The sequence below is a fragment of the Salmo salar genome, chromosome ssa12 (assembly GCF_905237065.1).
Source record: "Salmo salar chromosome ssa12, Ssal_v3.1, whole genome shotgun sequence".
Lineage (NCBI taxonomy): Eukaryota > Metazoa > Chordata > Actinopteri > Salmoniformes > Salmonidae > Salmo > Salmo salar.
Window position 1 is genome coordinate 46388856 of NC_059453.1, and position 15261 is coordinate 46404116.

A 15261-nucleotide genomic window follows, 5' to 3' on the forward strand; every position below is an offset into this window, starting at 1 on the left:
GAAGTACTTTGCTATTATTGCTTGAAAAAGACTAGTGATGAGTAGTTCTAACCTTGAACATAGGCTATTTCATTCGATAATATCATTTTTTAAAGGTGGTTAGCCAAACGTGGAGGAAATCATAAGTACACTTTTTGTTTGTAGCCTTTAGGCTACACTGCAAATCAAACAATTGACTGTCAGTGTTTACATTGTTTATATATAGACTATAAGAAAAACATTTGTTTTCACCTAATTCCTTTTTTGTTGTCAGGTGGCCGGAAGACGCTGAGGTAGGAGAATTGTGTTCATTGCAGATTCTTCTCTGCATTTCAATTGGCTTCTCAGAGAGGCAGGGTAGCCTCAGCAACGTGCACAGTCTGGGTCTCGGGCGCTCTACGGATCATTATATACGCCCAGCACTGCGATGCTGTTACCTGGTAAAGGGCGGAAAAAATCTCCAAGCTCCACATGACAGTATTTCGACAGAATGGTCAAAAAATCCGGCAACGGCGGTGTTTACCCGGGTCCAGCTGCGGAGAAAAAACTCAAAGTAGGCTTTGTCGGGATCGACCCTGGGGCTACGGACTCGAACAGAGATGCGGCGCTGCTCATAGCAGGTGCGGACGCCAAGGCAACAACACGGGGCAGCATCCTTAGCAAACCGAGATCCAGCCTCTCCGGCAAACCCAAGCCTCCAAAGAGAACTGTCTTCTACAGAAGACTGCAGAATTTTCTTTACAATGTTTTGGAGAGACCAAGAGGATGGGCATTCATTTACCACGCATACGTGTAAGTATTTGTTTAAATGGATTAAAAGCAAGACCAGAGTGCTAAAAAAATACCACCAGCCTCCAACATGGTCTCGGGAGGCGTCTGAAATATTGTTTATTATTGTCTTCTTTATATAGACAGTGAAGACATTCAAACGACGGACTCACCGGGAAGTGTAGCGTGAGGGTTGTTGGGCAATGAGATTACGATTTACAGGTAACTGCCAAAATAAAGGAAACATTCCAGTTATGAGGGGTACAAAGTAGATTGAAAGCAGGTGCTTCCTGAGTTAATTGAGCAATTAACATCCCTTCATGAATAGGGTCATGTATAAAAATGACCAGTTGCCCATTATTTTGCTACCATGGCTAGAAGAAGAGATCTCAGTGACATTGAAAGGGGGGTCTCAAGGGAACTTAGGGGGTTTAAAGGGTGTGTATGTGTGTGTCACCAGATCTCAACCCAACTGAACACTTATGGGAGATTTCTGGAGCAGCAACTGAGATGGTGTTTTCCACCACCATAAACAAAACACCAAATTATAGAATTTCTTGTGGAAGAACGGTGTCGCATCCCTCCAGTAGAGTTCCAGACACTTGTAGAATCTATGCCAAGGAGCATTGAAGCTGTTCTGGTAGCCTGATGTCCTATTAAGACACTTTGTTTGTGTTTCCTTTATTTTAGCAGTTATCTGTATATTCACCCAATCAAAAAGACAGCTAAAAGTTAGTTGAATTGCCAATGTCTTATCACTACGCTTTCAACCATCTAGACGCTCAACCAAATTCCAATGGAAAAACAATGTCTGATTTTAGGTTTAATCTCACTGCACTTTCAACCATTTAAAAGCACAGCAAAGTTCCAACGGGAATACAAAGCCAGATATTTTGTTTATTTATAAAACAGATTCATGTGTTATAACAGTGCTGCATCTAATAGCAGAACCAATGACCTGGATTGCAGTTGATGTTCCCTGGGTGCAAGGGATCAATGCCGTTTAAGATTCTGCACATTATTATTATTATTATTACAGCAATTTTGAAGGTCCCCAAAGACCTGCGACAACCTATGCATGCGATCTTGAACTTATCTTGATTATGATTACAGAACAAATGTGTAGTTACAGTAACCTAAATGTGGCCACGAATGTGTTGCTCATTTTAAGGTTGAATGTTACATTAGTTTGTAAGACTAATTCACTGTATTACAAAAGTAATATTGAAATTGTGTTTGGTTGACAACACAACCAAATATCAACATTTTAAAGGAGATGTACAGAGTATTCGGAAAGTATTCAGACCCCTTGACTTTTCCCACATTTTGTTACGTTACAGCCTTATTCTAAAATTGATTCAATAATCACACCTCCTCCATGCTACACGGTGGGAGCCACACATGCAGAGATCATCCGTTCACCTACTCTGCGTCTCACAAAGACACGGCGGTTGGAACCAAAAATCTTAAATTTGAACTCATCAGACCAAAGGACAGATTTCCACCGGTCTAATGTCCATTATTCTTGTTTTTTGGCCCAAGCAAGTCTCTTCTTCTTATTGGTGTACTTCAGTCATGTGTTTTTTTGCAGCAATTCAACCATGAAGGCCTGATTCACACAGTCTCCTCTGAACAGTTGATGTTGATGTGTCTGTTACTTGAACTCTTTGAAGCATTTATTTTGGCTCCAATTTCTGAGGCTGGTAATTCTAATGAACTTATCCTCTGCAGCAGAGGTAACTCTGCGTCTTCCTTTCCTGTGGCGGTCCTCATGAGAGCCAGTTTCATCATAGCGCTTGATGGTTTTTGTGACTGCACTTGAAGAAACTTTCAAAGTTCTAGAAATTTACCGGATTGACTGACCTTCATGTCTTAAAGTAATGATGAACTGTCGTGTCTCTTTGCTTATTTGAGCTGTTCTTGCCATAATATGGACTTGGTATTTTACCAAATAGGGCTATCTTCTGTATAACACCCCTACCTTGTCACAACACAATTGATTGGCTCAAGGAAAGAAAGAAATTCCACCAATTAACTTTTAACAAAGCACACCTGTTAATTGAAATCATGAAGCTGGTTGAAAGAATGCCAAGAGTGTGCAAAACTGTCATCAAGGCAAAGAGTGGCTACTTTGAAGAATCTTAAATAGAAAATATATGTTGATTTATTTAACACTTTCTTGGACACTACATGATTCCAAATGTGTTATTTCATAGTTTTAATGTCTTCACTATTATTCTACAGTCTAGATAATATTTTTTTAAATAAAGAAAAGCCCTTGAATGAGTAGGTGTGTCCAAACTTTTGACTGGTACTGTGCATTATGCTCCATACATACAGTGAGGGAAAAAGTATTTGATCCCCTGCTGATTTTGTACGTTTGCCCACTGACAAAGAAATGATCAATCTATAATTTTAATGGTAGGTTTATTTGAACAGTGAGAGACAGAATAACAACAAAAAAATCCAGAAAAACCCATGACAAAAATGTTATAAAATGATTTGCATTTTAATTAGAGGTTGACTGATTAATCAGAATGGCCGATTAATTAGGACCGATTTCAAGTTTTCATAACAATCGTAAATCGGTATTTTTGGACGCCGATTTGGGCGATTTAATTTTAATTTTTTAATTTAAAAAATAATATATTTTTTTAGACCTTTATTTAACTAGGCAAGTCAGTTAAGAACACGTTCTTATTTTCAATGACGGCCTAGGAACAGTGGGTTAACTGCCTTGTTCAGGGGCAGAACGATAGATTTTTACCTTGTCAGCTCGGGGATTCAATCTTGCAACCTTACGGTTAACTAGTCCAACGCTCTAACCACCTGCTTTACATTGCACTCCATGTGTCACAAAAACAGCCGTCGTGCTGAAGGGAGGACCAATACGCAGGCGGAATGTGAATGCTCATCTTTTAATTAATTAGGATAACGCATACACAAAAAAAACAAGAAAACAACAAGAACGACGAAGGACAGTTTCAGAGGCTAAATGAATACTAGCAGTGTGAAATACAACTACCCACAAAACCCAAACCAAACACACACCTAATTATAGGACTCTCAATCAGAGGCAACTAGAAACACCTGCCTCCAATTGAGAGTCCCAAACCTAAACATAGAAAAACTAAACTAGACAGAACGTAGAAATACATACAAAAACACAAATCCTCTGCCACGTCCTGACCAAAACTAATACCATTACTCCCTCTGCTGGTCAGGACGTGACACCATGAGGAGCCTGCCTGTTACGCGAATGCAGTAAGAAGCCAAGTTAAGTTGCTAGCTAGCATTAAACGTATCTTATAAAAAACAATCAATCAATCATAATCACTAGTTAACTACATATGGTTGATGATATTACTAGTTTATCTAGCCTGTCCTGCGTTGCATATAATCGCTTAGGTACACGTTGCTCCAACCATAAACATCAATGCCTTTCTTAAAATCAATACACAAGTATATATTTTTAAACGTGCATATTTAGTTAATATTGCCTGCTAACATGAATTTCTTTTAACTAGGGAAAATGTGTCACTTCTCTTGCAAACAGAGTCAGGGGATATGCAGTTTGGGCCGCCTGGCTCGTTGCGAACTGTGAAGACTATTTCTTCCTAACAAAGACAGCCGACTTCGCCAAACGGGGGATGATTTAACAAAAGCGCATTTGCGAAAAAAGCACAATCGTTGCACGAATGTACCTAACCATAAACATCAATGCCTTTCTTAAAATCAGTACACAGAAGTATATATTTTTAAACCAGCATATTTAGCTAAAAGAAATCCAGGTTAGCAGGCATTATTAACCAGGTGAAATTGTGTCATTTTGCGTTCATTGCACGCAGTCAGGGTATATGCAACAGTTTGGGCCGCCTGGCTTGTTGCGAACTAATTTGCCAGAATTTTACGTAATTATGACTTAACATTGAAGGTTTAGACATAGGGATGCCACCCGTTAGATAAAATACGGAACGGTTCTGTATTTCACTGACAGGAAAAATGTGTTGTTTTCGAGATCATAGTTTCCGGATTCGACCATATTAACCTGTTGGGGCTAGGGGGCAGTATTTGCACGGCCGTATAAAAAACTTACCTGATTTAAACTGGTTACTACTCTTGCCCAGAAACGAGAATATGCATATAATTAGTAGATGTGGATAGAAAACACTCTAAAGTTTCTAAAACTGTTTGAATGGTGTCTGTGAGTACCAAACTCAGATTTACTATAAGAAAAATTGGATTACCTTTGCTGTTCTTTGTCAGAATGCACTCCCAGGACTTCTACTTCAACAACAAATGTTGTTATGGTTCCAAATAATCCATAGTTATATTCAAATAGCTCCGTTTTGTTCGTGCGTTCAGGTCACAATCCGAAGGGTGATGCGCGAGCGCATTTCGTGACCCAAAAAATTGAAATATTCCATTACCGTACTTCGAAGCATGTCAAACGCTGTTTAAAATCAATTTTTATGCTATTTTTCTCGTAAAATAGCGATAATATTCCAACCTGGCGACGTTGTATTCATTCAAAGGCTGAAAGAAAAAAATGGAGTAGTCTCATGTATGCGCATCTCCAGTGTCACTGTTCCCAGCCTGACCACTCACAAATACTCCTGATGTTCTTCGCCCAGAGACTGCAGACACCCCATTACACTTTCTGGCGACTTCTGAGAGCCAATGGAAGCCTTAGAAAATGTCACATTACAGCACAGATGATGTATTTTCGATAGAGATGCCACAGAAGGAGAACAAATTGTCAGACAGAGCACTTCCTGTATGGAATCTTCTCAGGTTTTGGCCTGCCATATGAGTTCTGTTATACTCACAGACACCATTCAAACAGTTTAGAAACTTTAGAGTGTTTTCTATCCAAATCTACTAATTATATGCATATTCTAGTTTCTGGGCAGGAGTAGTAACCAGATTAAATCGGGTACGTTTTTTATCCGGCCGTGCAAATACTGCCCCCTATCCCAAACAGGTTAAGTTAAAATAAGTGTATTGTTGTAATTGTTATTATTACAAATAAATAGACCAAAAAAATATATAAAAAAATAAATAAAAAATCGGCTGATTAATCGGTATCGGCTTTTTTGGGGGTCCTCCAATAATCGGTACCGGCGTTGAAAAATCATAATCGGTCGACCTCTCATTTTAATGAGGGAAATAAGTATTTGACCCCTCTGCAAAACATGGCTTAGTAGTTGGTGGCAAAACCCTGTAGTTGGCCACCAGGTTTGCACACATCTCAGGAGGGATTTTGTCCCACACCTCTTTGCAGATCTTCTCCAAGTCATTAATGTTTCGAGGCTGACATTTGGCAACTCAAACCTTCAGCTCCCTCCACAGATTTTCTGTGGGATTAAGGCCTGGAGGCTGGCTAGGCCACTCCAGGACCTTAATGTGCTTCTTCTTGAGCCACTCCTTTGTTGCCTTGGCCGTGTGTTTTGGGTCATTGTCATGCTGGAATACCCATCCACGACCCATTTTCAATGCCCTGGCTGAGGGAAGGAGGTTCTCACCCAAGATTTGACGGTACATGGCCCCGTCCATCTTCCCTTTGATGCGGTGAAGTTGTCCTGTCCCCTTAGCAGATAAACACCCCCAAAGCATAATGTTTCCACCTCCATGTTTGACGGTGGGGATGGTGTTCTTGGGGTCATAGGCAGCATTCCTCGTCCTCCAAACACGGTGAGTTGAGTTGATGCCAAAGAGCTCCATTTTGGTCTCATCTGACCACAACACTTTCACCCAGTTGTCCTCTGAATCATTCAGATGTTCATTGGCAAACTTCAGACGGGCATGTATATGTGCTTTCTTGAGCAGGGGGACCTTGCGGGCGCTGCAGGATTTTAGTTCTTCACGGCGTAGTGTGTTACCAATTGTTTTCTTGGTGACTATGGTCCCAGCTGCCTTGAGATCATTGACAAGATACTCACGTGTAGTTCTGGGCTGATTCCTCACCGTTCTCATGATCATTGCAACTCCACGAGGTGAGATCTTGCATGGAGCCCCAGGCCGAGGGAGATTGACAGTTCTTTTGTGTTTCTTCCATTTGCAAATAATCGCACCAACTGTTGTCACCTTCTCACCAAGCTGCTTGGCGATGGTCTTGTAGCCCATTCCAGCCTTGTGTAGGTCTACAATCTTGTCCCTGACATCCTTGGAGAGCGCTTTGGTCTTGGCCATGGTGGAGAGTTTGGAATCTCATTGATTGATTGCTTCTGTGGACAGGTGTCTTTTATACAGGTAACAAACTGAGATTAGGAGCACTCCCTTTAAGAGTGTGCTCCTAATCTCAGCTAGTTACCTGTATAAAAGACACCTGGGAGACAGAAATCTTTCTGATTGAGAGGGGGTCAAATACTTATTTCCCTCATTAAAATGCAAATCCATTTATAACATTTCTGACATGCGTTTTTCTGGATTTTTTTGTTATTCTGTCTCTCACTGTTCAAATAAACCTACCATTAAAATTATAGACTGATAATTTCTTTGTCAGTGGGCAAACGTACAAAATCAGCAGGGGATCAAATACTTAATCCCCTCACTGTACATACATACATACATACATACATACATACATACATACATACATACATACAGACACTGTATGCTACAGTAGAAACGACAACACGATATACAGAAAATAAGACACTTACTTTGATAGCAACGCACACATGTCCAAAGTTATTATTTATAAGGAAAACAACAATGGAACAATGTGAGCACCAGTCAGAAAATGTGCCAGTTCATGCAAGACTGCGCAAATGTCTGCATACTTGATGTGCGGAAAAAATGGGGAAGAGCTCTCCTCAAAGAGGGAAGTTTGTCCGGCTCAGAAAGCCTCAAACATAAATTGTCCGTGAACACTGAAATGGGCTACTTCTATGTGAATTAATGAGGAGGCGGAACACACCTCAATTCAAACTGTTAGAAAATACAACTTGTTAGAAAATAATTAGAAATTGACAAGTTGAAACAGCCTATAGATAATGAGCTTGTTAACTAACATGTTGCGTAACAATCGCGTTTTGGAATAGGGAGTGCATTCTCACATCACGTGCTTATAAACAACTCATGCTGGGGCGACCGTTAGAAATATTTGGAACTCACCTTAAATAAAAGATGTTTGGAACCACCAAGACTCTTCCTAGAGCTGGATGCCAAGTGGAACTGAGCAATCAGGGGAGAACGGCCTTGGTCAGGGTGGTGACCAAGAACCCGATGGTCACTCTGACAGAGCTCCAGAGTTCCTCTGGGGAGATGGGAGAACCTTCCAGAAGGACAATCATCTCTGTAGCACTCCGTCAATCAGGCCTTTATGGTAGTGGCCAGACGGAAGCCTCTCCTCAGTAAAAGGCACATAAAAGCCTGCTTGTAGGCACCTAAAGGACTCAGACCATGAGAAACAAGATTCTCTGGTCTGATGAAACCAAGATGGAACTCTTTGTCCTGAATGCCAAGCGCCATGTCTGGAGGAAACCTGGCATCATCCCTACGATGAAGCATGGTAGTGGCAGCATCATGCTGTGGAGATGTTTTTCAGCGGCAGGGACTGGGAGACTAGTCAGGATCCAGGGAAATATGAACGGAGCAAAGTACAGAGAGATCCTTGATGAAAATCTGCTGCAGAGCGCTCAGGACCTCAGGACTGGGTGCAAATGTTCACCTTCCAACAGGACAACGACCCTAAGCACACAGCCAATACAATGCACGAGTGGCTTTAGGACAAGTCTCTTGAACCCGATCTTACATCTCTGGAGAGACCTAAAACTAGCTTTGCAGCGACGCTCCCCATCCAACCTGACAGAGCTTGAGAGGATCTGCAGAGAAGAATGGGATAAACTCCCCAAATACAGGTGTGCCAAGCATGTAGAGTCATACCCAAGAAGACTGCCAAAGGTGCTTCAACAAAGTACTGAGTAAAGGGTCTGAATACTTCTGTAAATGTGATATTTCAGTTTTTTTTATTTTATACATTTGCAAACATTTCTAAAAACCTGTTTTTGCTTTGTCATTATGAGGTATTGTGTGTAGATTGAGGGGGAAAAAACATTTTCATCCATTTTAAAATAAAACTGTAACGTAACACTGTCACGCCCTGACCTGAGAGCAGTTTTTCTCTGTTTGGTTAGGCCAGGGTGTGACATGGGGTGGGCATTCTATGTGTCATATTTCTATGTTGTTTTTTTCTTTAATTGGCCTAGTATGGTTTCCAATCAGAGGCAGCTGTCTATCGTTGTCTCTGATTGGGTGTGGGATCTTGTTTTTGTCAGCTCAGTAAGCCTGCAGAACGTGACGTTAATTTTTTCTTTGTTTGTTATTTTGTTTGAGTGTTCTGAGTTAAATATAATAAATATGAACACGTACCCCGCTGCACCTTGGTCTACTCCTTTTGACGATCGTCACAGAAGATCCCTCCACAAAAGGACCAAGCAGCGTGGTCAGGACAACTGGACCTGGGAAGACATCCTGGACGGCAAGGGATCCTGGACGTGGGAGGAGATCCAGGCTGGATGGGATCGCCTCCCATGGGAACAGGTGGAGGCAGCGAGAGCAGAGCGGCGACGAGAGGAGGAAATAGCACGGCATCGAGGCAAGCACGAGAGGCAGCCCCCAAATATTTTTTTGGGGGGGCACACGGGGAGATTGGCTAAGTCAGGTTTCAGACCTGAGCCAACTCCCCGTGCTTACCATGGTGAGAGTAGGACTGGTCAGGCACCATGTTATGCGGTGATGCGCACGGTGTCTCCAGTGCGCAGCCACAGCCCGGTGCGCTCTGTGAAAGCTCCCCGCAGTTGCCGTGCTAGAGTTGACATTCAGCCAGGAAGGATTGTGCCAGCTCAGTGTTCCTGGTCTCCAGTGCGTCTCTTTGGCCCAGGATATCCTGCGCCAGCTCTACGCATGGTGTCGCCAGTATGCCTTCGCGGCCCGGTTCGTCCTGTGCCGGCGCCCCGCACTTGCCGGGCTAGACTGGGCGTCCAGCCAGGACGGGTTGTGCCTGTCATAAGCTCCAGACCTGCAGTGTGCCTCCATGGCCCAGTATACCCTGTGCCTGCTCTGCGCACCCAGCCTCCAGCGACGTTCCCTAGTCCAGAGCTCCCAGCGACGTTCCCCAGTCCGGAGCCTCCAGCGACGTTCCCTAGTCCGGTGAGACCTGTTCCGGCTCCACGTGTGAAGCCTCCAGTGATGATCCATGGCACGAAGCCTCCAGTGATGATCCATGGCCCAGAGCCTGTAGGGATGATCCATGGCCCGGAGCCTGTAGGGATGATCCATGGCACGAAGCCTCTAGGCATAATCCCTGGCGCGGAGCCTGCAGTGACAATCCATGGCGCGGAGCCTGCAGCGACAATCCATGGCGCGGAGCCTGCAGCGACGGCCTGCAGCCCGGAGCCTCCAGCGACGGCCTGCAGCCCGGAGCCTCCAGGGGCGGCCTGCAGCCCGGAGCCTCCAGAGGCGGCCTGCAGCCCGGAGCCTCCAGCGGCGGCCTGCAGCCCGGAGCCTCCAGCGGCGGCCTGCAGCCCAGAGCCTCCGGCGATGATCCTCGGTCCAGTTCCTTCAACGACGATCCACGGTTCGGAGCTTCCAGCGAAGATCCATGGTCTGGTTCCTCCGGCGACACAAAAGCGGAGGGATCAGCGGGCGGAGTGGGGGCTACGCCCCGAACTGGAGCTGCCACCATAAGTAGATGCCCACCCGGACCCTCCCCTATAGGTTCAGGTTTGCTGCCGGGAGTCCGCACCTTTGGGGGTGGGGTACTGTCACGCCCTGACATGAGAGAGCCGTTTTTCTCTGTTTGCTTACGTCAGGGTGTGACATGGGGTGGGCATTCTATGTGTCATATTTCTATGTTGTTTTTTTTCTTTGATTGGCCTAGTATGGTTTCCAATCAGAGGCAGCTGTCTATCGTTGTCACTGATTAGGAAACATACTTAGGCAGCCCTTTTTCCCCTCCTTCAGTGTGGGATCTTGTTTTTGTCAGCTCAGTAAGCCTGCAGAACGTGACATTTGTTTTTTCTTTGTTTGTTATTTTGTTTGAGTGTTCTGAGTTACAATAAATATAAATATGAACACTTGCCACGCTGCACCTTGGTCTACTCCTTTTGACGATCGTCACAAACAAAATGTGGAAATATTCAAGGGGTCTGAATACTTCCCCGAATGCACTGAATCTACTGCTTGGATAGTTCCATCTGAGCCACCGGCTTAATCCAATTCTTATACTTGTATTTTTGGTTGAGTTGGAGACGTGAATCCAACACATAATTTGTTAACTTGTCGACAAGTTAATAGGCTACTCATTGTATTTGAAATGTGATATTGAATTCTGTTTGGTTGTCAATGCAACCAAATATCAACATTTAAAGGGGATTAATCTTCTGCTTGGATATTTCCATCTGTGGAACTTGGTCTGGCTTTAATTCCACTTTATCTACAAATTAAATCATTGATATGTTGGATTCACGCCTTCATCTCAACCAAAAATCTAAGCTGAAGAGTAGGACCAAATCAAACATTTACAATTTAAATAAAGTTAGATTTGATTTAGTCCTATTCTTCATGACTTCGATTTTTGGTTGAGATGGAAACGTGAATTCAACATATCAAGTATTAATGTGTAACCCATCCCCAAAAAATCTAGATTTAGCTCAGCCTAACACTAGTTCCTTATTCTGAAAATCACTCTGCTCTCCGTAGCTATGCCACACTGGCTAATGGCTACTATGGCAAATCATGCTCGATCACCTGAGCAAACTTTCACCATCTAGCAGCCTAGTGTGAGCTTGTTTTAATGGCCTTTACGGTAGTTAATTTGTCAGCTTGCTGATGAAGTTGTATGGTACCCAAGTTATGGGAATGTTCTCAAAAATCAGCATGTATCTGATTCTGACAGCTGGCACTGTGCCTCACTTCTTTATAACATTTGGCCAACGCGATAACGTTACAGCCAGTGCACGTACAGTAGCTAGTTGTGTGATTCGGCACACTTATCACAGCAGAACAGAAACTGCCTGATCATGAAAACTCATGTGCTATTAGCTAGAATGTCACTACACTAGCTAGCTAGAGGGAGTATTCAGCATTGTGTGTGAACTGGCGTTTTTAGCATCCCTTTCATTTCATTATGGATTGATATGAGACTGGTTCAGCCAGTAAACAGACGCAGGGTTTGGGAGTAACTGTTTACATGTAATCTGATTGCAAAAAAACTTGAACTGTAATCAGTTACGTTACCAGCAAAAATATTGAAATCAAATTACAGATACTTTTGAAAAACTAGATGATTACTTCTTGGATCACTTTTAAATGTTTGTGAAAAAAACCCAAGTACATTATCACACCTTTCTGTTTTCTCAATGACTTTGAATTCAGCTTTGAAAAAAGGTGAAAGTTTAAGTTTGTTTCACCTGAGCGAATCCTTTTTGTCTTCTTCTAATGCATCTTAAGGGGAAAGTAATCAAAAAGTAACAAAATAATCCGATTACAGTACTGAATTTGGGTAATCTAAAAATTACCTTACTGATTACAATTTTGGACAGGTAACTAACTAGTATCTGTAACAGATTTCATTTAGAAAGTAACCTACCCAACAGATGCTAACGTTAGCTAGGTAGCACATAAATACTGATTCTACAACCACAAAACACCTTAGCTAAATGTAGGATTAAATAGTGAACTTGCTCATGAAAAAAAAAATACGTTTTTGGGAAGATTAACTCTGACTTTTTTTTATGATAAAAGGGGTTTCAGAGGATGATGTTGCCTTGGTAATATTTTCTAGTGTTAGAACAGCACATTGTCGCCAACCTCCTTTTGAGCTATCCCATGAGTGTTTGCGAGTTATCAGACAGATCAGTGCAGATGGCCGTGAGACAATGACCCTAGATGGGAGACCAAAGGGTAGCTATAGATCAATTCCCCAGTAGGAGGTACTGCCCAACTTATAGTTAAAAAATATATATATACTGGATATAACGTTGAAGATCTGACGTTGATTTAAAGGTACAAATTCAACATTTTATACAAGGTTTGTCTCTGTTCAAATTTGGTTACAATGATGATATAATCCTGTGGTTAAAATGTCACACTCAAAACAACGATTTTGACTTTGGATGACTTTTTTCAAATCGAATGTATTTTCCACTTAGATTCCACGTCACAATACATTGACAAATTACATTGAAACAACATTGATTCAACCAGTTTGTGCCCAGTAGGTTGGCACGGGCAGAAATCATTTCAATATCATCATACTTTAATTAGGCATGTATGTAGCCTATTCCATACATATCCTTTATATGGGTGGGAATGGTGGTATGGGCTACATTGTTATAAGTTTGTGATAACAATCTAATCTGGGCTACTTGGCATCACTTTGAAATCTGTCATTCCTTTACATTTTTGTTAATGTTGTTTACATTGCCTTTTAAATGGATAAAGTACTATCAAAAGGCTACCTAGGCGATCCATGCGATTATGCTTTTAGGAACGTGGATTATGCATTTTTACATCAGATCATAGGCTACTGCTGTGTCAGTGTGAATTCCTTAAATTACACATGTCTCATGTTGAATTGTCAACGCTTTACCAGTGGCAGAATTTCCCCTCTAACCATAGTTACTAGTCTGTTGATTTAATGTGATTCTGACTGAGCTAATTGAGTGTACTGCTGCAACTCTTCCAGGGCTTTTCTTAATTCAGCACCAAAAGCAACTGGACAGCTCCACTAGCTCCTACTTTGTGTTCCTGTAAAGCAAAGCACATGGCTCGAACACTATTGCATTTGCGCCTAGAGGCAAATGGTTCCTATGATAGGAACCAAATTATTGAATCATGATATAAGGCTTTTTTCTGTCTGGCTGTTTTCATTTTTTTTACCAATGCAGTATGGATATTTTTTCGTAACAGAGTAGAGCTTCTGATCAATGAGCATTTATACGCTTTGTCTCTCCGTCTTCCCATCACTCACATCCTGTTTTCTCTATAAATACTGTTGTGGCCTATGTCAGAAACATGAGATTCACATCCTTAGGCAGTTTTTCTCTTTCTCTTTACCAATGAATACAGTAGGCTTTTGTCAAGTACTGATATCCAATAATACGCCTATGCTGTTTATCTCTCTTCCTCCTTCCTATAGATCGAACATAGTATACTTTTATCAAGTCATATGCAGTTAGTCTCTCTCTTTCTCCTTCCCATAGACAATCACAGTAATAGGCTTTTATACACATTATTTCCTGCAAAAGCACTACGTCTACTCATTTGGAATCTTGGTCCTAGCAAATGGAGTGTACAGCCAATGCATTAGAGTCAGTCTGGGGATGAATAAAACATTGATTAGAGACAAATTAAAAGTCTTGCAAATGGTATGGGCGTTTTCACCCTGTGGTGAACAGGCTAGTGGGTTCAGACCAATGATTTATCAGTGGTTCTAGTCTAGCACACCTGATTCACTAATCAAGGGCTTAATGATTTGTTGACAAGTTGAATCAGGTGTGCTACCTCTGGAATAGTTCAAATACATGGAACGGCTGGGGGTCCCAGAGGAGAGCTTTGAGAACCACTGCACTAGATGACTGACGCTGTGTTAAAGCCACCGTGCCTCCATCTTGGCACTCTCCCACCGTTGTAAAAAAAAATATTTTGGAAGCTCTAGAAATGCATTTATTAATGTCTACATATGTTTTTGCCACATTTATTATATTACAGACAGCTTAGTTCATACTTTGAAATTATATTATGTCAGCCAAACATATATAAAAACATTTTCCTTAAAGTATAATTTTCTGAGATTGCTAATGTTATTGCCCCCACTACAACAGGAAAATGCTTAAAAACATGTAATTTTGTCATAGAAAAATGTATTTGAAATGCTATAGAATTCACCGGAGGTTGGTGGCACCTTAATTGGGGAAGACGGGCATGTGGTAATGGCTTGAGTGGAATAAGTGGAAAGGTATCAACAACCTCCATTCCATTCGCTCCTTTCTAGCAATTACTTAAGAGCCGTCCTCCCCTCAGCAGCCTTTACTAGTAGAAGTCCATTCAATCCTACGGAGGACTGCTTCTACTTGGGAGTGCCAATATGGCCCCTCAATGTCCAATACATGGCATCAGCAATCCATGGTTTATATATGTCATTGGTTCAGACTCATTGGCATTTTCGTCCAATGGATAGAGTTTGAACCCAGGTTAACCTGCCCAGGGGTGAAATGGTCAATGTGGAAATGCTTATTAAACAGAAAATCTAATGACAAGAATACAGGCTGTTTCACAACCGCCCGTGTTTGCGAGTCCCATAGGGCGGCACTCAATTGGCCCAGGGTCATTTGGGTTTGGCATGTGTAGGCCGTCATTGTCGATAAGAATTTGTTCTTAACTGACTTGCCTAGTTAAATAAATAAAAAACAAACAGCATGCCTTTATCTAGCATAAAACTGCTATCTATTCCAAGCTGACAATAACATAACTGTTTTTTGCTTTTTTGATAGAACTCTGTGTTGA

At 42.0% G+C, this 15261-nt stretch overlaps 1 protein-coding gene across 1 annotated transcript in view; it reads left to right on the top strand.

The window, feature by feature from the left end:
• Window positions 1-242: 242 nt before the first annotated feature.
• The window catches only part of LOC106565271 (potassium voltage-gated channel subfamily KQT member 2), a 108991-nt gene continuing 93972 nt past the window's right edge, over window positions 243-15261 (top strand). Inside the window, exon 1 of the mRNA XM_014132186.2 lies at window positions 243-771. Coding sequence (XP_013987661.1) covers window positions 470-771 — 302 coding nt within the window. The 5' untranslated portion in view covers window positions 243-469. The remainder of the gene's footprint in view (window positions 772-15261) is intronic.